This window comes from Sorghum bicolor, chromosome 3 (assembly GCF_000003195.3).
Source record: "Sorghum bicolor cultivar BTx623 chromosome 3, Sorghum_bicolor_NCBIv3, whole genome shotgun sequence".
Lineage (NCBI taxonomy): Eukaryota > Viridiplantae > Streptophyta > Magnoliopsida > Poales > Poaceae > Sorghum > Sorghum bicolor.
Genome location: NC_012872.2, coordinates 12,864,418 through 12,887,484, shown reverse-complemented (window position 1 = coordinate 12,887,484; position 23,067 = coordinate 12,864,418). Strand labels below are relative to the sequence as shown.

General features: G+C 40.7%; 2 protein-coding genes across 4 annotated transcripts; one reads left to right on the top strand and one right to left on the bottom strand.

The window, feature by feature from the left end:
• LOC8078127 (gamma carbonic anhydrase 1, mitochondrial) lies at positions 4,013-8,372 on the bottom strand. Its single transcript, XM_002455432.2, has 5 exons — positions 8,058-8,372; positions 6,131-6,274; positions 5,201-5,326; positions 4,839-4,990; positions 4,013-4,561 (listed from the first exon to the last, which is right to left on the bottom strand). Exons 1-5 carry the CDS (start codon positions 8,170-8,172, stop codon positions 4,307-4,309), a joined length of 792 nt encoding a protein of 263 aa, XP_002455477.1. The 5' UTR covers positions 8,173-8,372; the 3' UTR covers positions 4,013-4,306.
• Positions 14,951-22,588, top strand: LOC8054684. 3 transcript variants are annotated; one of them, XR_002451580.1, is made up of 4 exons: positions 14,951-15,714; positions 19,852-20,015; positions 20,173-21,706; positions 21,976-22,588. XR_002451580.1 is itself a non-coding variant. In XM_002457633.2 (3 exons), exons 1-3 carry the CDS (start codon positions 15,114-15,116, stop codon positions 21,250-21,252), a joined length of 1,845 nt encoding a protein of 614 aa, XP_002457678.1. In that variant the 5' UTR covers positions 14,951-15,113; the 3' UTR covers positions 21,253-21,940. The 3 variants fall into 3 exon arrangements, 1 of the variants encoding a protein (XP_002457678.1); XR_002451579.1 differs by having other exon boundaries at positions 21,973-22,588; XM_002457633.2 differs by lacking the exon at positions 21,976-22,588 and having other exon boundaries at positions 20,173-21,940.

The following is a 23,067-nucleotide window of genomic DNA, read 5'->3' as shown; positions in this document are numbered from 1 at the left end:
TTAATCCCAGCCCGTGCCATCTGGCTTACGTGCCTCATAACCTCAAATATGCATGATAGCTACCTTCCTGAATATAAATGGAGTCATGCATATCCAAATATATTTGTTCCGCTGCTCTAGCTATCTTCAATTCTTCATCCTTAGAACAGGCAATCAGTAACTCAGTGGACCATGGAGACCAGGCAATTAGTAAGTTAGTGGTCAGTAAAGAGTACCGCCGCCTCATTAGATCTATCAAAGCAATGAACACGGTTCACACCTGTAATTGGTCGGTTTCGCTTTTGCTGGAAACCGGGTTTTGGAACTTTGTCAAATTGCATAATAGACATCAGCGAGTATTTCTCTTGTTGAGATGATCGAAGTACAACATAGAACATCTAGTTTAGAGTCCCGATGACCGGAGAACATCATCATCCCCCTTATTTTGAACAAACTAATGAAGATTCAGAATTGATGGTGAAGACTGTTCTACGCAGCACTACTTCAACATTAATTTTCAGTGAACGAATAGTGTTTTTCTCTCTTACAATAAATCAGCATAAGCATCAGCATAAATCAAATTTCAGCAAAACGTGTTTGCTAAAGTTTCGCTTTTAACATGGAGCCCACATGTATATATGACAACATCAATTTGCACAAATTAGTTGGTTGTCATACCAAATCATCATTAACAAATTTCAATTAGTTTGGTCATAATTTTAAGGTATTAATTTAGGGTTTTTCATTTAGGTCCAACTTTTTACATGAGGCACACCAATATGCACAAAGTAGTTTGTTGTGGTATTGAGTCTTCTCAAACAAGTTTCAAATATTTTTGCTGAAGTTTTAATGTGTTAATGCGAAATTTAAACTCTAAGGCCCAACTTTAAACACAAGGACAACATGTAGCCATACTACTTTTGCTATTTATTGGATCGTCATTGGTGGATTTTGAATTTAAAGCAACTTGATTGGATATTAGACATTTATTAGTATTGGATTTGTATGGATGTTAGATTTTTTTCTTTAGACTTCAATTAGACTTCTCCATTTGGATTTGGATTCTAATCCAGTGCTACCTCTACTCATAATCATCTCTGTCCATTACCTCAGTCTCAGGGGGCACACATAATGCTATCAAGCCAAATGGGCCCTATTTCAAGTCTTGTGGCCCATTGTTCAAACTTCATCTAACGGTTCCTTTTTGCTAATCTATTTTACTATCCTAAAGTATCATCGTAGTTTGAATTTTCTTCTCAAACTCTAAAATCATACATTTTACCCCCTAAACTCTCAAAACAATACAAATTACCTCTCTACGCCGTTCAAAGTGGTTTTGAACAAGGTTCTTTCTTTTTTTTGGTAGAAAATACATTGAATACTTGACAAGGTTTTTAAACCGCAGAAAATGCCCCTAGCCTTCTAAAAGTTTTGAAATATATATATATATATAGATTGGGGTACTAATCCAAGTAAAATATTTAGAGCTCGTAAAAATATTTCTAGAAGCTTGACAAAAAAAATAGATTTAACTCTAGTAGAATGAGAAAAAATATCTAAAAAACTAACAAATTTACAAACCATTCTAATCCGTGTCCAACTTTTTTTTTTTTGAATACAAACATATGAGATGCAACCAGATGTAATAAACATTAATATTGAATGCATTCATGATGTGCATTGTGCTAGTTGTGTATTATGTTTTATTGTGGAAAGTTTCCAAAACACTCGGCGTTTAGACATCACATAGAATGTTTTGGGAGTTTCATAGTTTTTTGTGGATAAATTTTCCATTTTCCTAGTGCTAAATCAAAAGTTTGAAAGCTTCTTAAGATATTTTCATAAATTCTAAATATTTTTATTTGGATTCATCGTATTCTCTAGCATTGTTTTGTTAGGATTATTAGACTTCTATGTTTAATATCCTTATCAAGTATTAGCATATTCTTTTTTAAGTTAAAAAAAAAAGACAATCATCTTCAAAGCCACTTTAAAATAGGGTCAGGAAGTAATAATTTAAACAATTTTGAGAATTAAAGAGATAAAATATTTTGGTTTTTGACTAAGTGCAGGAACGGGAACGCGCCCGCCCGCGCGCAAAGCGTGCCGTTTCCGCAAGCGGAGACTGCGCAGGGCTGCCAGCGACCCGAGGACCTGGAGGTCGTCCCGCCGCACCTGGCTAACCCATACGTGACGAGGGGAATCGCGCGACGAGCTGTTCACCCACGCCGACGCCGGCAGCACGGACAGATCGGAGGTCGGCCCCTTGGACAACAAGAGAAATCTTCGGAGGCACCCAGCGCCGCATGAGAAATCTTGGGCTGGGCAGGGCAGGTTTCCTAGCTAGGGACTGCACCAGAGCTAGCAGGCTCCGGATCCTCCCCTGCGTGCACGTCGTAGGAGAGTTCCCGCACCTCGCGCGCCCATGAGCAGCTCGCCGAGCTTGCGGAGGAGCGGGTCCATGGCCGCCGCCGCCAGCTCCATTATGCCTCGGCTAGTCTCGCTCCCGGTTGTTGTGGCAAAGGGGGGTGAATTGAGCTGTGCGTTGGTTTGTTGCAGAGAAGCTGCGCAGGATTGCGGATGGAAATTGATTGGTGGGAAAACAGAGGCGTCAACTGCAAAGAGCAGGTTGGCCAGCTCCCGAGTCCCGACCCTGTCCAACACTCGCATGTGTTTATTTTTCGAGCAGAATCCACCGCCAGTCCCTGAACTTGGCCGACGTCGGTGCGAGGACAATGCCTCGATCACCGATTCTCCACGATAAATTCTTCGATTAGAAAATAGAATAGAGCCAAATTAGTCGCCACGAGAAATGAAATGGAAGAAGAAAACGGAGACGGGTCTGTCTCATTTCCTGTGAGCCCGTCCTGCGAAACCAGTCCCCATAACAGGTATAGATAATTGGTGGGTGCGGATTTCGATATCTTCTACCCGTGAAAAATGTGCCTATTACCATCTCTACTTAGAATGATCCTTAAGTTCTCTTTACTAAGGACTTGTTTGGTATGATAGCACTAAGGACTCCCAAGTATGTTTTGTGTAGTCATAGGTGCCACTGTCACTGTGCTAGTGGCGATTTAGTAGAAATTATTACATAGGCTAAGATTGTTTTGTATTTCTTTTAGTCCAATTCAACACGAAACAACCCCTCCTCTTGGCCCATTTGGTCCTTACAAAATATGGTGCATCAAGAAATTAGAAGTGCCTTGGGATCTCAAACAGCCAATAGCTGGGCGGGTGAGATGCGAGTCATCACAAGCAATTTGGGTTGAATACGAAAATGGGCTGGCAAATATGATGAGCTGGTACTGAAAGAAGAGTATTGGAGATTTTTTTTTTAAAAAAAACAAAGAGTATTGGAGATTTGATGCAACTAGATATGAGCATGGGCTACCCGACCTGAATCGAGTTGGGGTCATGATTTTCAACCCATGACCCAATCCAACCCCAAAAAAAACTGATTCAAAGTAAGAAAATGCAAGAAAATAGCCTAACTCGACCCAACCCACCAATACGTCTAGCCAAGCTTGGGCCAAACATTTTAACTTGACAACTTATCCAGCAGAATCCGACCCTGCGTTTGATCCGGTCTAGGCGTCTAGCTGCAACATCTCCCCGATAATCTCCATTAGCACCTTATTATGCGAGTTGTATTTGAGGGAGATGCTCACAGCTTGAGTCCACTCCGATCCACATGCAGAATAGGTTTATTCAAACAGCACTAACTGGGTTTCTATCCAAAAATGATAACAGCTGATTGGGAAATGTGATGTTTCATGTTCGCTTAAGCTTATCTACCAAATCTGTCACTCATTCAGTAGTGTTTTTTTCTCACACTGAAACATCCATTCTCGCTACTGTTTAAGGATGTCCACAAGAGTAGCAGCCTAGCAGGAATACACTAGGGAAGACATTCAGTGTCAACCCAGTATCAATCATTTCATGAAGGAATTTGTGCTTCAGAAATTTTATAAAGATGATTCATACATGCCAGAAAGCATACAGAGCTATGACCAGTGAATGGTGCTGAAACTAGCCTTCAAAGGTAATGAAATATTTAATTCAGTGCATGTTACCTGTCAAAACAATGCATTTCTGTCAATTTAGTGGGTCTGTCTTTCCAGGGAGCACATCTTAAGCATACCGAATACAGAATCTGGAAGAAGTGCATGGCCAGCTTTATAACATCGCTCGACCCAAGATTATTGGGGAGGAAAAGTAAACATAAACACCAAAGTCATGGAACAATGCCCCGATCAACGATCCAGCACTGTCCAATAGAAAATGATTAAGGCGCCAAAGAGAAAACAGAAACAAAAACAGAGGTTTATTGGGCTGGATTTGGGGACGTCAGCTCCGGTGGGGCCTCTCGAGTGACGCCGATCGAGGAATCATACTCCTCATCCTGGTGAGCAAACTTCTTGCGCAACACCTTCTCAAACTCAATCTTTTCAAGAGGCTTGGCGTTCTCAATAGCATGCACCTTGGACAGACTGGAATAGTTGGCAGCTGATTCCGCAATAAAAGCTATCTCGTCATCTGTGAGCTTCCTCAGAAATTTGGCAGGGTTCCCTCCCCATACCTAAATCCAACAGAGCATAGTCAATTCTCGTTCCACTTCCACCCGTGGAAATTGTAAATATGTATGCCACATGGAAATGTACTAGACACCAAAGAATACTAATTAAGTTCTCGATGCAGTCTACGTGTTATTTGGGTTCATCATTGCAAGAAAACCCTGCCTTGGTGGAATCAGTCGAGTGAAATAAAAAAAAGAAAAGAAAAGAAAAGGTGAAGGTGCTTGAGACAGCGCAAGTAAGAACCAAAAGTAAAGGACAGTTGAGGAAGTGTTGATCAACCTCTCCACAAGGGATCCTAGTATTCTGCCGTACAAGGGCTCCAGCAGCTACCATCCCGTGCTTTTCAACAACGACACCATCTAATAGGGTTGCCCCCATGCCAACAAAAGCCTCATCCTCAACTGTGCATCCTTGTAACACAGCACTATGACCTGCCAAACAGAGTTGGAAATGTTAATTTTTGTGTATTTTTTTCTGGGTCAACTGTTTTGAAGTGCTCCAGCTCGCCATACAGAGCAAGTTATGCCAAATGGTATTTACTGTCTTCAGTTCTGGTGTAATCAGATCCTGACTGGTCAAAAGAATTGTGCCAATACAAGACTGCAATGGTTAAAGAAAGACATATATCTTGAGGCATTTACCTACTGTGACATTATTGCCAATGATTGTTGGAAAGACTTTCCCACTTAGATTAGATTTAGCCACATGCACAAGAGAATTGTCTTGTATATTGGTCCCAGATCCAATTTGTATGTTGTTTGCATCCCCTGAAATTGAAGTCATAGACTTGTTGATAGCAACATATAACAACTTGGAAGATCAAAATACAGAACAAAAGACTAAGATAAGAAAAAATTGTGAATAGCAAATTAGTCCACTTCTAGATCTCTACTCTGCAAATTAGCTGCTCCCTCTGTTCCAAATTATAGTACACTTTAGCTTATCTACAAGTTCAAATATGTGCATTATTTAATGAAACTAATTTGATGTTGTAGATGGTGGTGCATTTTTCGATAAACTTAGTCAACATTTGATAAGTTTAACTTAGGGCAAAGCTAAAGTGGCCTATAATTTTGAATGGAGGGAGTATTCTGTTGTAAACAGTCCATAAAGGTCTTTTTTCCTCTTATCCACGAATTGGTTGTGTTTTCAAATGTCTTCTTTTTGCACAAAACAGAACAGTGAGTCTGTGTAGTGTGTACCCAAAACTACTGACATATGCCCACCTCTGAACCAGCCCTATAAGATAAAGCACAAGATTAAAGAGCATATGCATATGGACAAACTGTTGAATTAGAAGCAAATCCCACTGAATGCAACAAAAATTACTATCCAACATAAACATTGCATATTCATCAATATTCACAGTTATTGAAAATAACAGATTTTTTGTCCCCAAAAGTTGTCCGGAAATATACGATACAGAGCTTTTTTGCTAGGGTGGAACGTTGTAAATGAGCAGATGAGTACAATATGGAGATACACACAATGTAGAGTGCCCACCAATTAGCTCTTCTTTTCTTTTTGTGTAAAACAATCAAATGATATCCATTGGGACAGGAACCACAAACCTCTTAAGACACACCCATACCAAATGGAAGCTCCTGGCCCAACTTGAACATCACCAATAAGGGATGCACTTGGAGCAACAAATGCGTCTTTATGAACATGAGGGGTTTTGTCAAAGATATTCATGATGGTGCGATGCCTTGAAACTGAAATGGTCCAAAGGGCAGTCATGTTAGCCGTTAGCGTTTGCTTGTAATATTTGTGCATCAGATGACAACAATATAATAATCTTATGATGCTTGTAGAATGAAACAAATAATGATAATCTTACTTATGGAGACAGAATCATGAAATAAAAGCAAAACCAAAAGAGAGCATATATATTCTAATTCTGATGGCAGAAGGAAGGGACCATGGACTTAAAAAAATATCGGAAAACATGAACCAAAAGAAGGCATCATATGGCAGATGACAGGGTTTTCTTCACATCATCCAGTATTCTAGTTGAGCCATGGGAACCAAATTTATCAGAATTATTATTATTGACTTGGTAGATGCAAAAATTTAAAACCAGAAGGATAAATAACACATTATACTGCTTGCAAGCATTCTCCAGATTTTCTACAATGTAAGACACTTGATAGAACAATTATTAAATGCTTACAAGTGGGAGCATCAATATCCATACTGCAGATATATCAAATGCAAAACCCATTAAATCATGGGATTCCCTTTCCACAAAGAGTTCTTGCTGCATGCTTTCATTATAGATAGTGTAACCATGTTATCAACATTCAATATATATTAAAACTATGTATTGCAAAGTTAAGCATAATTGCAATACTATTTTTAGCATATATGATTGGCAGCCCATGAAGCACCTCATGAGAGTAGCTAGATCTAATACAGGTAGAGGACAGAAGTATGCCATGAGAAACGGTTCTTGCACTTTCAGTTTCCTCCACACCTAACATCCTAGATTAAAATCATAGGTTCTACAACAGTCATAGATGAAGGGAGGTTCCAAGGGTCCAGCTAGATGGCTGACTGCTCAAAATCATCTGGTTCAACAATATATTTTCCTGTGCAAAGAAGCTAACATGCACATACAAGATTAGGTAGAAAATAAGGAGAAAACAGAAAACAAGCAGAACCTAAAGAAATTTGATTGCACTTGAATGATTCCCAAAAGTATAAGGTTGAGATGAGTATTCTTGAAAATCTATGATTAAGTCCCAGCAACTCATGAAATAAACATTCTCATGCTGTCACTGAAGTAGATCTACATCTACTATACATAGAAACAGGTCTAAATGGAGACAATCAGGTCATTTCGCATTCTCTGACACAGGAAGACTTTCACAAGACCCAATAAAACCCCATAGTATATAGAGGGAGTAACAGTACACATTGTGGAGAGAGGACTTGCTGTCCAGTTTCAAACTTTTCTGGTAAGAAAAACAAGGGATCGTACTATAGTAATACCATGAAATGATCAATACATCAATTTGACATCTGGGAAACTTCTAGTCCTACAAAATTCGCACCACCTTGTAAAACTAAATGCTACCAGAGAATGATCTAAAATTCATAAAGATATCGTTGACCTACTCAACCTATCAATCTTATCAATTCTTGTACATTTAATACGATAAGCCACCGTGCAACATCGGTGAAAACATGCACAAAAGAGCATGTCCATTTCAACTCAACTCAGAGTGCAATGAGCTAACAACACAAAACTCTGCGGACAATCCTCGAGTGAGCCAACCTATCCTTCCTAGATAGGGGATTTGCGTGACCGACGGCAAAACCCAACATTTCCCTAACTGCTCCTAACCCTATCCAGCAATCCCCATTCGCTCACTCCTTTCGGTCGCTCAGGACAGACGAAATCCCCTCTACACCCGTAGTGCTCCGCTAATCGACGGACACGGGAGGGTGATTTTAGAGGAGGACGGGGTGTGCCGGAGGGGAGGAGCCACTTACTCTGCTCGTGGAAGAAGTACTTGCCCTGCAGGCGGCAGCCGAGGCGGTCGAGGGCCTGGCCGGTCTCCCGGATCCAGAACCCCACCGCGTACATCGCCTTTCCCAGACCCGCCATCTCCCCGGGCGGCGGCGGAGGCGGCCGAAATCGCGAGCGGCGGAGGCGAAGCGATGCGAATGCGCTCGTACCCTTGGAGATCTCAAGGAAGGAGGAGGGGAGCCAAGGCGAAGGGGAAGGAGAGGAACGGAGGCTGGCTGGCTGGGCACTGGGCCTGCTGTGCTGGGGTTTGCTCTGCGGTCGACGAATTTTACCCTTTTGCCCCCTTGGCAGAGAGTGAATTCAGAAATGTGTGATGTCGAAACGAGAAGGCCAGCCGTGGTTTTTTTCAATTAGTTTTTTTTTCTGAAACACTCTATTTCCTTTGTCCCATAAATAATTGTATTTTTTAACTTCTATAGTTCATATTTGACCGTTTGTTTTATTCTAAAATTTTCAATAAATATTATTTATTTTTTCATAACTTATTTTATTGTTAGATATATTTTTATAACGATTTATTTATTTTATTATTTGTACAATAAATTTAAATAAGACGAACGGTCAAACATGAATTGTAGCAATTAAAAAAATATATTTATTTGTGGGACGGATGAAGTAGGTCTTACTTCCTTTGATATGGGCTGAGCTATTTCACGTCTGAATATGAGGCACCCCCACCAGGCCTTGAAGCCCACGACGCCGGTCTGCAGGAGTCCACGCAACGCATCACCTCCTGGAGTCCAGGCGACGCAGCTGCCGCCGTCCTCACGAAGTCGCGGTTCTCCTTCCTCCGTGGCTCCGCGCGATGTCGCGATGATTGCGCGTGTGCGTGCGTGAGACTTCGGCACTGCATCGCCTTCCTTTCTCAGTTCGTCTCTCACTCTTCCCTGCCGCGCCTTGCTCTAGAAGACCAGAAGCTCGAGCCGTTGAGGTCTCGAGGACGAAGTCGTCTGCGGTTTGCCCGTCCCTGTCCGGCTGTCCCATTGGTCGTTCATCTGATTCCCGGCAGCCATCATCTCGAGTTCTCGACTTGACGATCTCGTTTTTGTCATCGTCGAACAGTCGTTGCCCGCTGCCGCTCCCAGTCGACTGAGCAGAGTGAGTGTTTATTCAATTTATATTCTCCTAATTAATTTTTTGTGATTTGCGAACTACAACTTCTTTATACAAATTAATGAATTATAGGTAACCATGGAGAGTTTTTATAAACGAAAAGCTCAAGACATGATTGATGGTAATAGAACTTCATGTCCAGATGAAATCAATTGGGATGAGGAGATTAAATATGATCCTGGTTTGAGGAAAGAAATTGATTCTTAACATCCCAACATCAAAGAAAAGGTAAGAAGAAAATACTTGGAGAATGGACCTTGTCAGCCTCGCACATGTGATTTTCCTATTACACAAATTGGAGAGAAAGAGAAACCTAGAAGATTTATTGCAGAATGGTTTGATGAGTTTGGTCCTTGGCTTGAATATAATGTGGCAAAGCATAGAGCATATTGCTTTTATTGTTTCTTGTTTAGAGAAAAGAAAGATGCAGAATATGATGCATTTGTGGTCAAGGGCTGGAATGGTTATCATAGGAAAGAAAGGCTAAGGTCACATGTTGGTGAAGTTGGTGGTTTACACTATAATGCAATGAAGAAGTGTGATGCTTTGTTACATAGAAATCAACACATAGATGTTGCTTATAATCAGATAAGTGAAGTTGTTAAGAAGGCCTATTTTACTCAGTTGAATGGGTCAATTGATACAGCTAGACTATTGTTGAAGCAAGGATTGCCTTTTCGTGGCCATGATGAGTCAAAAGAATCCTACAATAGAGGGAATTTTAAGGAGTTCTATGATTACTTAGCAGAACATGATCCAATTTTACGCAAAGTTGTGACTACAAATGCCGCAAAGAATAGTTGTTTGCTTGCTCCTGAAATTCAGAGAGACATTGTTGAATGTTTTGCAAATGAGATTGTACAATCTATCCTCAAAGAACTTGGGGATGATGTCTTTTGCTTGCTAGTTGATGAGTCAAGAGATGTTTCTTGCAAAGAACAAATGGCTGTGGTCTTGAGGTATGTTGATAAATTTGGGATGGTGAAAGAGAGCTTCGTTGGCCTTGTCCATGTGACTGAAACAAGTTCTGCCCACCTCAAGTCGGCCATTGATTCTCTTCTTGCAAAGTTTAAACTAAGCTTAAAGCAATGTCGAGGCCAAGGATATGATGGTGCTACCAATATGCGAGGTGAGTTGAATGGCTTGCAATCACCGATCATGAGAGATAGTAAAACAGCTTATTATGTGCATTGCTTTGCTCATCAACTCCAATTAGTCCTTGTAGCAACCGTGAGAAAACATAAGGGTGTTAGCAATTTTTTAAATATGATTTCTATCTTACTAAATGTGGTGGGTGGGTCTGCTAAGAGAAGGGACATGATTAGAGATATCAATCATGAACAAGTGAAACAAGCATTAGGTTGTGGGCAACTTGAGACTGGGACAAGGTTAAATCAAGAGCTATGTCTTCAAAGACCTGGAGACACTAGATGGAGTTCTCATTATAAAACTCTAAAAAGTTTACTCAACATGTTTCCTACAATAGTTGAAGTGCTCAAGGTTGTTGAAAAGGATGACAGAGATTGGAAAAATAGAGATCAAGCACATAATCTTCTGGTATACTTCCAATCTTTTGACTTTGCATTTTATTTGCATCTCATGTTGACTACATTAACTGCCACAAATACGTTGTCATTAGCATTGCAACATAAGGATCAAGACATTGTAAATGCCATTGGTTGTGTAAAATCAACTAGACTCCATTTGGATGATCTTAGAAGAGATGGTTGGGAAAAGTTATTAGATGATGTGAATGGGTTTTGTGACTTGCATGAAATTGATAGGGTGGAAATGGAGAGTACATATATTGATCCTCGACAACCTAGAAAAAGATCAGGAATTACAAACAAGCATCACTATGCAGTGGATTGCTTTAATGATACTATTGATTGGTTAGTTCAAGAGCTTGATAGCCGGTTTAGTGAGACAACTACTCAATTGCTTGTTTGCTCAGCTGCTTTCAGTCCAAGAGACTCATTTCATTCTTTCAATGGGGATACTTTGATGAGCTTAGCCAAGTTATATCCAGATGATTTCACCAATGATGATCTGAGGGACCTTAGCCATGAACTTCGCCTTTACATTGGTGATGTGAGAGCAGATAATAGATTCTCCAACCTAAACACTATTGGTGAGCTATCTCAAAAAATGGTAGAGACAAAGAAATATCTTTTGTATAGATTGGTCTATCGACTTTTGAAGCTTATGCTAGTATTGCCTGTCGCTACAGCTACAGTTGAGAGATGTTTTCTGGCATGAAGATTGTAAAAACAAATTTGTCTAATCGCATGGGTGATCAACACCTGAGTCATAGACTTATTTGCTATATAGAGAAAGAAGAAATGAAGAAAGTTAGCAATGAGGCTGTGGTTCGTCGTTTTATGACCATGGAAGGGAAATGGCGTAAATATGATCTCTAAAAGGTAACACAAATGCAATACACACATATACTTCCAATTGATAATTCTTTTTTTTTCTAAATAATTGACATATTTGTTCTCTTTTCTTTAGGCTCAATCACATATTGTGTTATATGGGACATCTTTTGTTCGTCGTTGGGGACCATAGTGATCTTTGTCTTTTTTATCAACGGTGAGTGTTATCGCTCATTTCTGTACTAGTTTACTAATATTTTGACTGAAAACCACATTGTCATTATTAAAATTGTGAGTTAGGTATACTATTTGCTTGAACATCACAAAAGTTATTACAGTCTTGATAAAGTTGGGCACCCCCTGTCCATATGCTCTAGCTTCGCCACTGAGAGCAAGCAGATAAGCAGCAGCTAGAGGTTGAGCGACACCAAGAGGCTCAACACCTGCATGAGCCCTTCACCACCACGAATGCCAGCAAGTGTGGAACCCCATCGCCAAAGTTAAATCTAGCACCAGTCGGCCACCGCTACGAACAGCAATAGGTGGAACCTCATTGCCGAAGCTAAATCCAGCACTAGTATCGTGTTGTCGTCTGTTGGTAGGGCAGCAGCCAAAAAAATTATTAGGGGTGAGAGGCGGTTGTCGCTGCCTTGTCGTGGGTCGATGGGCCCACATGGCTGGCGATGAGGTGGATCGAACCCTAGATCTTTTGGTTCTTTGGTTTCTCATCCACTTACCCTAAGAAGCTTTACAGGTCAAAAAAGCCCCCCTAATGGGTTATTTTTGTGGTGCGGTTCGACGAAATGCTGGGCATAACCGAACCATCCCCATCTTTATTCCTAAGGAATCTAATGAAGCTTAAAGAAACTTTAAAAAAATAAAGTTGAGATTGTGCAACTGAGGTTCCTATTTGGACGAGCTTCATTCCTTCGTGGGGCCATAGCACGCAAACACACGATAGTTGTAGTTTTTCCCTTTGAGTATTTAATTCAATTTAGTTGAAGACAACTAGAAAGCAATTAGAACATGATTAGAAATATAACTAGCATATAATTAGTGCATCAAAAGTCTTTCACCAAAAAGAATTTTCTTGCTCGCAGATCGAAGAACACAAGTAACAACATAAAAGCATGCAAGTCTGCTATTAGACACTATCGTGCCCTTTGCCTAATACCATTCACGAATATACCTATGTCATATGTTGAAACCAATCAACAGGAGCAGAAAACAAAATGGTCTTACTCTAAATAATCCTTCGTCGCGAATTGTCATACAAAAGAAAGTTAGTTATATGTCATCATGTTCATCATTCTCTAATATCGCCTCTTTAACTCGGGCCATCTAAATATTTATGTCATGGATTGTCCAACTCTAGCAATTCCTAGTACCCCTCCTTTCATTTTCTCATTCACCCAAACCATTGGAGTTTGTGTAAACAAAAGATTAAGCTAATACGCCTATCATCCTAAAATACAAAGGATCGAATGTTCAAAAATTGTCTTAACTTATAAGGTATTTTGAATTATTCAACCCTATCGATCTTTTAAGTCCCTCACACACATGCATCCATACATGTCCTATAAACATCATCTTACCCAAATAACTCATGTAACTCGTACTCAAAATTGTTGACATAACAATTGTGGATACGTCCATGAAAGTTAAAAATAAGATGCAGTGCATTTTTATGTTTTCACAACAACATAAGTAAGAATTTGTTCCTACATAATGTCAGTACTTTCAATATACTTATGAACGACGATGATGATTATATCAACTTGGAGAAGACGCTTTCTATGGCCTCAACAGTAGATGGGACATGTATACAATGGACACAAAACTGATCTTAGAGTACAAGCTCATTAAAGCCCAACATCCGGTTTGTCAGCAACCCGACAGTGGTCCTTGGCAAGGCCATAGCTCATCCAACCAGAGTGCGACTGAGATCAATGTGCAGTTGATGGAAAAGCTTGTTTGATAAGCTTTCAAATAAACCAGTCTCACATCAATATCATGGCGATAAGGTCTTCAAATCATCACAACAAGTTGTTGTTTCTACTGAGTACCACAATGTCATCGTGGGCTTATTATTCATCCTTAGGACCCTGTCACAAATGAGCATGCCCTAAACGACTAAACATATGGATAACAACTCAAGGATTCCCAAAGACGTCCTCTCCTTGGCCACCTCCTTAGAAGGCTAGCAAGGGTGTCCAAGTCAAGTTGGTCTATGTCACATTCGAGTTTATCTCAGACTTTTGGAGTAGTATATAGTAAAATGGACACTGAGGACATATATAGATTCTTGTTTCAATGATGCATCTATAGATGGAAAGATAATTTCGTTAGCTAACTAATGACACTGGTCACTTAGAAAAATGTTAGGAGTCATTGTCAGGATGTTGTGTCATATCTTTTGGGCCATTTGGATCTTGTAATGTGTCGGGACTCCTTAGGGTTATGATTAGAGGTCCTTGATAGCCTCTTAGACTATATATTCAATAGTCTTCACTCAACTTATGATTTGGGTTTTGCTTTAGATCAATCAGTAGTTGAATCGTCACCCTCATCGGTTCGTAAAGCCCCACATTTGTGAGATTAGTCATATATCAACAATTGTCGTTTACTTGAGTTGTCTTTTATATTGTTCTATATTATTTGTGTTCTTCCATTCACAACAAAGATTATCCTTCCCGTCGAGGTCAATGGGTTGTGATACCAAAAGAGATAATAGTGTTAAGTTTGTAGGGCTTGAGTCTTTATGATATGAACCTAGATCAGATATCGCTCTGTAGTAAGCAAGTTAATAAATTAATAATGAAACTAACTAACGAGTCGTTCTCGACGAAACTAACTAATTAGTGGAGGGGTAAATGAAACTTTTCCCATAAACCTTATTTGATTCTAAAATTGGTATTTGCGTATTAGCAATACATACGAGGATAGGGACATATACATGCTAAAGAAAAAAATGGTTCAACATTACCACGTTCTGTTCAATCCCAAATGGCAATGATAAGATCCACGTCTTGTTCTAGTATTTTGACTAGATATGGATTTGTTGTTCTCTCTACTCATATTCGTCATGTCTCTCGTATGATTGTGGATTTGAAATAATTTCGAACTATTTGTAGTGAAAACATAATGTTTTAGATTATTAGGATATGAAAAAAAAAGGGTATTCATAGTGTGTACATGTACAATTCTACCTACATATTCTCTATATCCCAAAATAGTTGATGCTTTAGTATGTCCTAAAATAATGCTGTAGATAATTGTCTACATTCATAGCTAAGCATCTTCTTTCTCCGTTTAGCTATCTTGAGAATCACAGCAGATAACCAATTTGCAATTCCAATCAAATCCTATTGCAGGACTCAAGCCCACTGCCCGCTCAAGAAAGTTTATGGGCCTCAACAGTCATTGCTCTCCTGTCTTCCTCTCCAACTCCGTCGATCCGCCGCCCCCTTCAGTCCCGTCCCGTCGCACTTCCTCGATCTCCTCCACTCCACTTCAGCCCACCCCCCCACAATGGCGTCTCCTCGCCGCCGCTCCCTCCCACTCCGCTTCCTCATCTTCATCCCTGTCCCTCTCTTCCTTGTCCTCCTCCTCTTCCACCGCTCCTCTCATCCTCCCGCCCCGCTCCTCCACACCGCCGGCTCTGGCTCCGGCCCCAGCCCCGATCCCCGCCGCTTCTCCCTCCTCATCAAGCTCCTCGCCTACAACCGGCCGGCCGCGTTTCGCCGCTGCCTCCGCTCCCTCGCCGCCGCTGACTATGACGGGGACCGCGTCGCGCTCCACGTCCTCCTCGACCACAGCACGACCAACTCCTCGGTGCCCCCCCTCGCCGCGTCGCACGAGATCCTTGACTTCGTCGACGCGTTCCCGTGGCCGCACGGCGAGAAGCGCGTGCACTACCGCGCCGCCAACGCCGGGCTCCAGGCGCAGTGGATCGAGGCGTGGTGGCCCGGCTCCGACGACGAATTCGCCTTCGTCGTCGAGGACGACCTCCAGGTCTCGCCGCTCTACTACAGGTTCCTAAAGCGGGTGGTCATGAGGTACTACTACGACCGTGAGAACTACAGCCCCTACGTGTTCGGCGCTTCGCTGCAGCGTCCTCGGTTCGTCGCAGGTGAGAGCTTATTTAATAGGGTATAACACTGCACAGCGTCACGAATGCTTGTTTAGTCTCGTCCCTTGGTTACGAAGGAAGGGTGCGGAATGCAGACTATTGTTCGTAAATGGGACTTGGCGTGGTTAATTATCTGTTTTTTATGTAGTTCGTTGAGATGAAGCTGCTATTAAGCATCATAGCTAGTTTTTTGTTTGCCTTATCACATTTGTGATATGTGTCCTATTCATTGGGATTAGTTAGAAGATTGACTCTGTTTTGTGTTGTCATGCCAGATTGAGGAGTTTGTGTTTGTAGTGGATCTCTTTGCTTATAATTTATTAAGTTAATAATCTTTTTTTTTGCATAAGAGTGTCTGTCACCGGAACTTCAAACACAATTTTAAACGCAAATACACAATTAAGTAGGGTAGGTTAAATTACGATGATACCATGCAATGGTGTTCTAGTCTAATCTCTGGTGTCATTTTGTGTCTCAGTTAAAATGTTGGAGATTCACAACTTAAGAGTTTCTCGCGAGCAGGATTTATGCATAGTCAAAGTTGTTTCAATTGTTTTGACTCTTGATTGCCTGCAGACTCTGTGTCACATATTACTATAGTTGGTTAGTAAAGAGTGATCATGGCTCATGGATGCATTTTTTAGCTTTGCTGGTTATTGTCCTTTTTAGGATAATGGATATCGCGCTCTGTTTCTGAACTTCAGTGTCCAGGAAGCCCTACTGACATGGTCTAAGACAAAAATTGGTCCTCATGGAAAATCAATATTGTCTGCCTGGAATCTAGGAATGGCCATCTGGTTTTTTCAGTTAGATTGGTTCGTTTTATTCCTATGTTTAAGCTTTGGTTTCTGAGAAATGGCAACCGAAATAACCAAGCTCAATAGAAACTGAACCTCATTATATTAACCAATGTTAGTTGGTTCAGCTAATTCAGTTTCTTGGTGCCTCAGCAGAGCGGCACAAACACAGCACTGCAATAGCTACTGACCTCATGAACTTTTCAATTTGATTCAAGGAAACAGTAAAGGTAAGGTAGTAAGGTACCTTCTTAGTGGAAGAAGTGCCAGCTTGAATTTGCAGAAACACTTCCATCAAACCATTTTACATTTCACTAAGCATAAATTATCTTGGCAAGAAGAAGAATCCAAGAGGCAATACTGGTGTTGAGTTGCTGAGCCCACATCTGTCTGGATTTCTTCTGCATCCTTGCCAGTGTGAAAAAATGGCAGTTTGATTTCTTGGCATTGAGCAATTGGCTGGCTGCAGGCTGGTGGGTAGGTGGTGCTGTGAGCAAGGGGTGAATGTGGCGGTATGGACAGCGCGGAGCGGGGCAAACATAAGGTCGGGATCTTCTTCACGACAGGGATGTGTTATTGGGGCCAATGACTGCTGTAAATAGTGATTTCCCATTGCATTACAAGAAATTGTCGGGATCAGCTGACCCTCCTTAGTAGCTCTGGCTCTGCCCCTTGGTATGGAAGAGGAGCGAGGGTAGTGGCAGGTGGTGTGAGGTGGGACTGTGATGGCATGTCAGATATGCAAGATCTGTGGAGTTTCTGCAGTAGTGAGTTTATGGGGGACTCAGGTGTTCTCACTCAGCTCTGCCTTTTGCACCATATGTGTTAATTGGACTGTCGAGGCACTTGGCTGATTGGAATACAATGTGTTCAGAACTAATCAGCTTCTTCAGCCTATTTGGTTTCCAGCTGATGGAAACATAGACCTAACACCCTAAACTGATCAAAGCGCATTTCAAAATCGCACTTAGAGCATCTCCAATAGTTTCCAAAAATTAATTGGTAAATCAATTAGTTTTCCAAGTGGCTAAAAAAGGTTGGGAGCATATTTGTTGGGTTCTTCCAGCAATTTCCAAAATCTAGCTCCTAAAATATAGAAGACAATTTCGCATCAGGAACACCGGTTCTCTCTTGATTGAGAACCCTGTCCTACTCTTTATTGCTTCCCATGTCCTTCCACTTCTAGATTCGCCGATTGATGCACGCATATATTTCCGCACTATTGGGTCGATTTTCCCAGGTGTGGAAAAATTGGGAGTTGAGATAGGGAGTTGTTGGGGAGCAGTTTGGCTTCAATCTTGCCAAAAAATCAAGATTGGGAGTGGGTTTTAGAAACTCTTGGAGATGCTCTTAGCAACAAAAGTTGAAGAAACCAAGAAATTTGGGTACTTCATTTTTTTTGTTTGGTTTTTGGGATCCATTCCAACTAGAAGCTGTGTTTTCGTGTTTGCCACAATGTAAACCTTTGTTTGGATTGAAAGTTGCTGGTCTATGCGATTGCTTGAGAATGGTGTGAGTTGGTGAAATTAATGTTCGTTTTATGTAGTGTCATATACATTTGAAAATGCATTTTTTTTCTTGAACGGCACAGGAGAGCTGCATGTTATTTCATTAATTAAGAAGAAAAAGTATGGCATCTAAAACCATATCACATGAAGCACACACGAGAACCCACACCCAGAGTACTTAACAACAACAACAAAACTTGCCTCACAAATACAAAGACATGAATAAAGGTTCTAAGTGTTCTGTAATTGATATCATCCTTGGTAATAAACGAGTAAAGGTTGTAGCACTGTTGGTACTTGTACAGGTTCATTAACCTCCTAGAGGTATGGTCTCATGTTGGGAAATTGTTTAAGAAAATTGACCGGCGAAGAGAAATGATAGATAGATTTTTGGGGAATCTATAAGAATGTTACAACTTCACTATATATCATATATTCGTGTCAAATCTGTAAATAGTATGTTAGCAACTGAATCTCTTGCTGACAAAATCTAAATTAAATATATAACAAATATTTGTTGTCTAATTCAATCTGATGCTACCACCTCACATAACATCATATTGAAGCATTATAACTTAGGTAGTGATCAAAATACTGTAGCAGCAGCATTTCTGTCCTCCTTTAACATGTAACATTTATGTTACTTGTAGAAATCAATATGTAGAATTTTGGTTGTCTTCAATTGTCACTATGGGTTTTTCCTTTTATTTGTATATACGGGATGAGCCATGCAGGCTGATAATGAAGATGTAATTAGCAAGTAACCTTTGCTCTAAGTAGAAGATAATTTACTGTGTTATATGGGTGGTGGTAATCTTTTATCAATTTAAACTGTTACGTGTTCATTATGTATGATCCGTTTTTTGAATTATTGTGATGTTTGAGTAAATGGTGTTATGTTAGATGTCATGTTTGGTCTACCTCATAACAATTGTTTTCAATCCCCATCAAGTACTTTGGATACCATTTGGATAATGGCAGTTCCGTTTGTACCTGGCATTATAACATAATTCGTTTGTGGTCCAAAACTAAACTAGACACATGAACAACCTCTGGGCAGACCATTGTACAGTTGAATTTAATAATGTACAAGACCAGGATTTGATTAAAACGTAGTCCCACACCTAGAGACTGACAGACAGTGTTCCCAGGTTCAGGATTGACTAGCCCTGGTAAAACGGGGTGGATCACTGGACTGTGTCTAGTCAAACACTCCATTTGATGACATAGGTCCATTTTACGCAAATATGGTATACAACTAAATATACAAAAGGTACTCTAAATTCTGCATATATTACTATATTAGTGTTATTCAAGTATCTTGCTGCTATGATCTATGATCTAATTAGAATGTCACAACCATTAGTTTTGTTTGGTCGTATTTGCTTAGTCTCTATTTTGAATGCTGGACAATTGGAGATTAGGCCTTAGTGCCTTACAATCATGCAATGCCATGTAGTGAGTGCACATAAATTTTTTTAGGTACAACGCAATCACTTGAACTCAGAGGGGAATTCGTGGCAGCTATTCTTTTTTTGGGCAGTAAATTGTATGCTTATCAATTTTATAATCAAATTTTGGTAACTCCAGTATAAATTTTCATCTTGGTATTTTTTTTTTGTTTGTTTATTTATGCATTATTTGGTCTTTGAGACTATTTGTTTTTCTGTTTCCACACCAAAGAAAATATTTGTTGGTGATTCTTACAGTATATACAATTTTTGAATGCAGTTACAGTATATACACACACACTCCTTACTCCTAATATGATTACAGCAAGTGCTCGCAATTTCCCAATGCCTCTGTTAACCAGTTGATCTTGAACTACATAGGTAAACATGGAAACAAGATACAGCTGGATAGTGAGACTCGGCTTTTCTTGTATCAGATGGTAGGCACGTGGGGTCAACTTCTCTTTCCAAAACCATGGAAAGAATTTCGATTATGGTATGATGACCACAAAGCCAAAGGACTCAAACCTATTCTCCAAGGCATGGTAAACTTTCTTTTTCTTACTTAATGTCTGTCTGCTTCTTCAGTTCCTGTACCTCATTTCTTATTTATAGCATTTTCTTCCTATGATGATATATGTTCATATTCTATAAATATTTCTTAGCTTTACTGATACTGTTATTTCACTCCTAACATTGCAGAAAACTACAGGATGGTACAAGAAGATGGGTGAGAGAATATGGACTCCTTGGTTCATTAAATTTGTCCACTCACGTGGATACTTCAATATCTACACAAACTTCCTGAAGGAAAGGGCCCTCAGCGTCTCTCATAGGGATGCAGGTGTGAACTATGGGAAAAGTGTTGGGCCAGATTCTACTTTGTTGGATGGGAAGAATCTTGATTTCAATTTATGGGAATTGCAACCTCTAAAGAAGCTAAAGTGGTATGATTTCTGCTTCAATGAAGTTATTCCAGGAAGAATTGTTACAAAAAGTAGTGAACTTGGTTCTGTGTTCAAATCTGTACAATTAAAAAGTACTGTTGTTCTTGTAACTCTGTACTCAATAGAAGAGAGATTTGCAAGAAACTTGATTTGCCATCTTGACAAGGCAGGCATGAAGAACTATATTTTCCTTGGTGACAATTCAGAGTTTCTGGATGACCTTGCTCATAGAGGATATCCTGTCATTGATGGTATGAAATTTCTTCAGAGCATCAAAGTTAGTAGTTTGCAGCGCTCTGATGATTTTGTTAAGGAAGGATTGGTTAAATCTTATGTGATAAAAGCTTGCTTGGACCTGGGGTACAATCTATGGCTACTAAATGGAAATATGATTTCACTTGGCAATAAGTTGATCGAGCCATCAGATCAGTCTGTTGACTTGTTTATTGCAGATGAAGGGTTGATGTTTATAAGGAGCTCGCTAGACTTGAAAAACAAATGGAATGAACTTACTATGTCGAGAGTGAAAGCGATGTGTACATCTAGTGAATTTTCTGTTTCCATCAAACAGAAGAGTTTTGTCCATATGCTTTCTGAAGTGCTTGCGAGCAGTGCTGGTGTTAGGCTGGGAAAACTGGATGAGGCTATCAGAGTTATTGAATTAGGGCCTAGCACCTCAAACAGATCAATATCAGAAGACCAAAGTAATGTGCTTTTCTGGTCTCGCAGTAAGGCTTCAGATTCAGTTCAAAAGCAACTTGAAAATATGGACTTATGGTTGGTTGACTCAGATTCGTCTTGTAGTGCTGTTGTTTGTCACCAAAAGCAGAAGTAGCCAGGTTGTTTTGGCACATTACTTTTGCTTCCCTGAGAAAAACATTTGTGCCATGATAGGAATCCAGGGTAACCGACTAAGTGGCACTTATATACTTTCCAAAATCATATGATGACATATCTTTGGATGCATGAGGGGGATCAGCCATTGTTTGATCTTTGTAGATTATGCGATGAGGCTGTTCGATCAAATGTCTGTTTGTGAATACAGTTGGCTATGCCACCGCAGATAACCATTTTGGAGTTCTGCTTCTGCATGAATTTTATGCTGAACACAGATATAGTTCTGAGGTTCTGAATACTTGGATCCTTTTTTGGATTGGTGAGGGCTAACAAAGTCTTCAGTTAGCTAACCTGTTAATTCAACTCACAGGAGCAGTTTTGAACATTCTATCCTGCTGCATACCATGTTGATAGCAATGTCCCAACAACAATCCCTGCAGACATTCAAACTGGTATGGTTCCTTTTTGTTCAATGTACAAAGTACTCATTGGTCTGTACTCTAGTTCTGTAGCAATGCAAATGTTGTTGTCTGTATTAAAAGCTGTTTAATCATGGACATCTGGCACGAGAGAATCTGCCACATATTCATAGCTAACTAGCATGTGTGGTGTTTGTTTTCGTCTGTGACTTGAGAGTTTTCCTACATTACTTTTTTTTCTTCCCCAAAATGTGAGTTTTAACATCATGCTCTTTGTTTTGGTTGCAACCGGATCGCAGCAGCACCCATGGGACAGATGTAGAAAGTGTGCATCTGAAGAAAATCCGGCAGATGCGGTTGGTGCGGTGCACATTTTCACTGGCAGAAGCAACGTCTGCTGGATAAAGAGAGAAAGGGAAACCGAGCTGGAAAGTGGTTCGACAATTTTGACAGATCGATCATAGAACCCATAGACAATTCTGCAGCAGCGACTAGCAAGTGTGGTGTTGGTGTGTGCCGAAGAGATCTCCCAACCAGAGTTGACGCTCATGTTTCCTTAGCAGCACGATTTCCTCCCACCTGACCTGAACAAGGTGTGTGGCATCATCTGTTCGCTGTGTATCCAACTTGGAACACAAGCAAGGATGTACTAGCTGCGCTGCGACAGAACGGTCCGCCGGGAAAATGACATGCGGGTTGTACCGGATGCGCCGTTGGCATCGCATATGACGACGTGACAATAATATGCATCGTTTCAGGTTGGGATGCGAGTGTTGTGAGCGTGATATCTGCTCTGCAGGGCTGCAAGTTGCTGAGATAGGTTTCCTCATGGCTGGGGCCTGGAGTTGCAGACTTGCAGTTTAATCATGTTGTTAAGTGGCCAATCCTTGAATAAGATCATGTTAGGTATAGCAACTAGCAAGTCTCAAAGTCTCGCCAGACGCGATTAGCAAGTAGGCTCTACTGCGCTGGGGGGACATGTGCTTCGTCCACCCAACGCATTCGGATTCCAGGTCTCCATTGGAGCGTTGCTGCTGAGATAGGTTTCCCGTTTTCTCAGGGACTGTTTAACAGAATGCCAGGACCATTAATTAAAACCAACCGACGATAGTACTTTCTGATGCTTGATCTTATACATACATTAATGAAACGCTAAAGTGCCCGCCCTTATGCAACGCCGGCATGCATCGCGATCTTGGGATCTCCACTAATCGGTGCCGTACATCGCACTCCCTTACTTTCTCCGTCTCCACTGCATTTGGCCGAAGCAGAACCATTTGGGAACAGCTTGTGACACATTTTCTTTTCTCCACTCCAACGAGGAAAAGGGACAGAGAGAGAGAAGAAAAAAAAAGAGGTTTCGGCGTCACCCCGTGAAAGAGGACAAGGCAACT

Coding starts and splice junctions, on each gene's coding strand:
- LOC8078127 (XM_002455432.2), bottom strand. CDS start 8,172: ATGGCGGGTCTGGGAAAGGCGATGTACGCGGTGGGGTTCTGGATCCGG. Junction 4,991..5,200: donor TGGCAATAATGTCACAGTAG/GTAAATGCCTCA, acceptor TCTGTTTGGCAG/GTCATAGTGCTGTGTTACAA. Junction 4,562..4,838: donor CTAGGATCCCTTGTGGAGAG/GTTGATCAACAC, acceptor TGTTGGATTTAG/GTATGGGGAGGGAACCCTGC.
- LOC8054684 (XM_002457633.2), top strand. CDS start 15,114: ATGGCGTCTCCTCGCCGCCGCTCCCTCCCACTCCGCTTCCTCATCTTC. Junction 15,715..19,851: donor GCGTCCTCGGTTCGTCGCAG/GTGAGAGCTTAT, acceptor TGAACTACATAG/GTAAACATGGAAACAAGATA. Junction 20,016..20,172: donor AACCTATTCTCCAAGGCATG/GTAAACTTTCTT, acceptor CTAACATTGCAG/AAAACTACAGGATGGTACAA.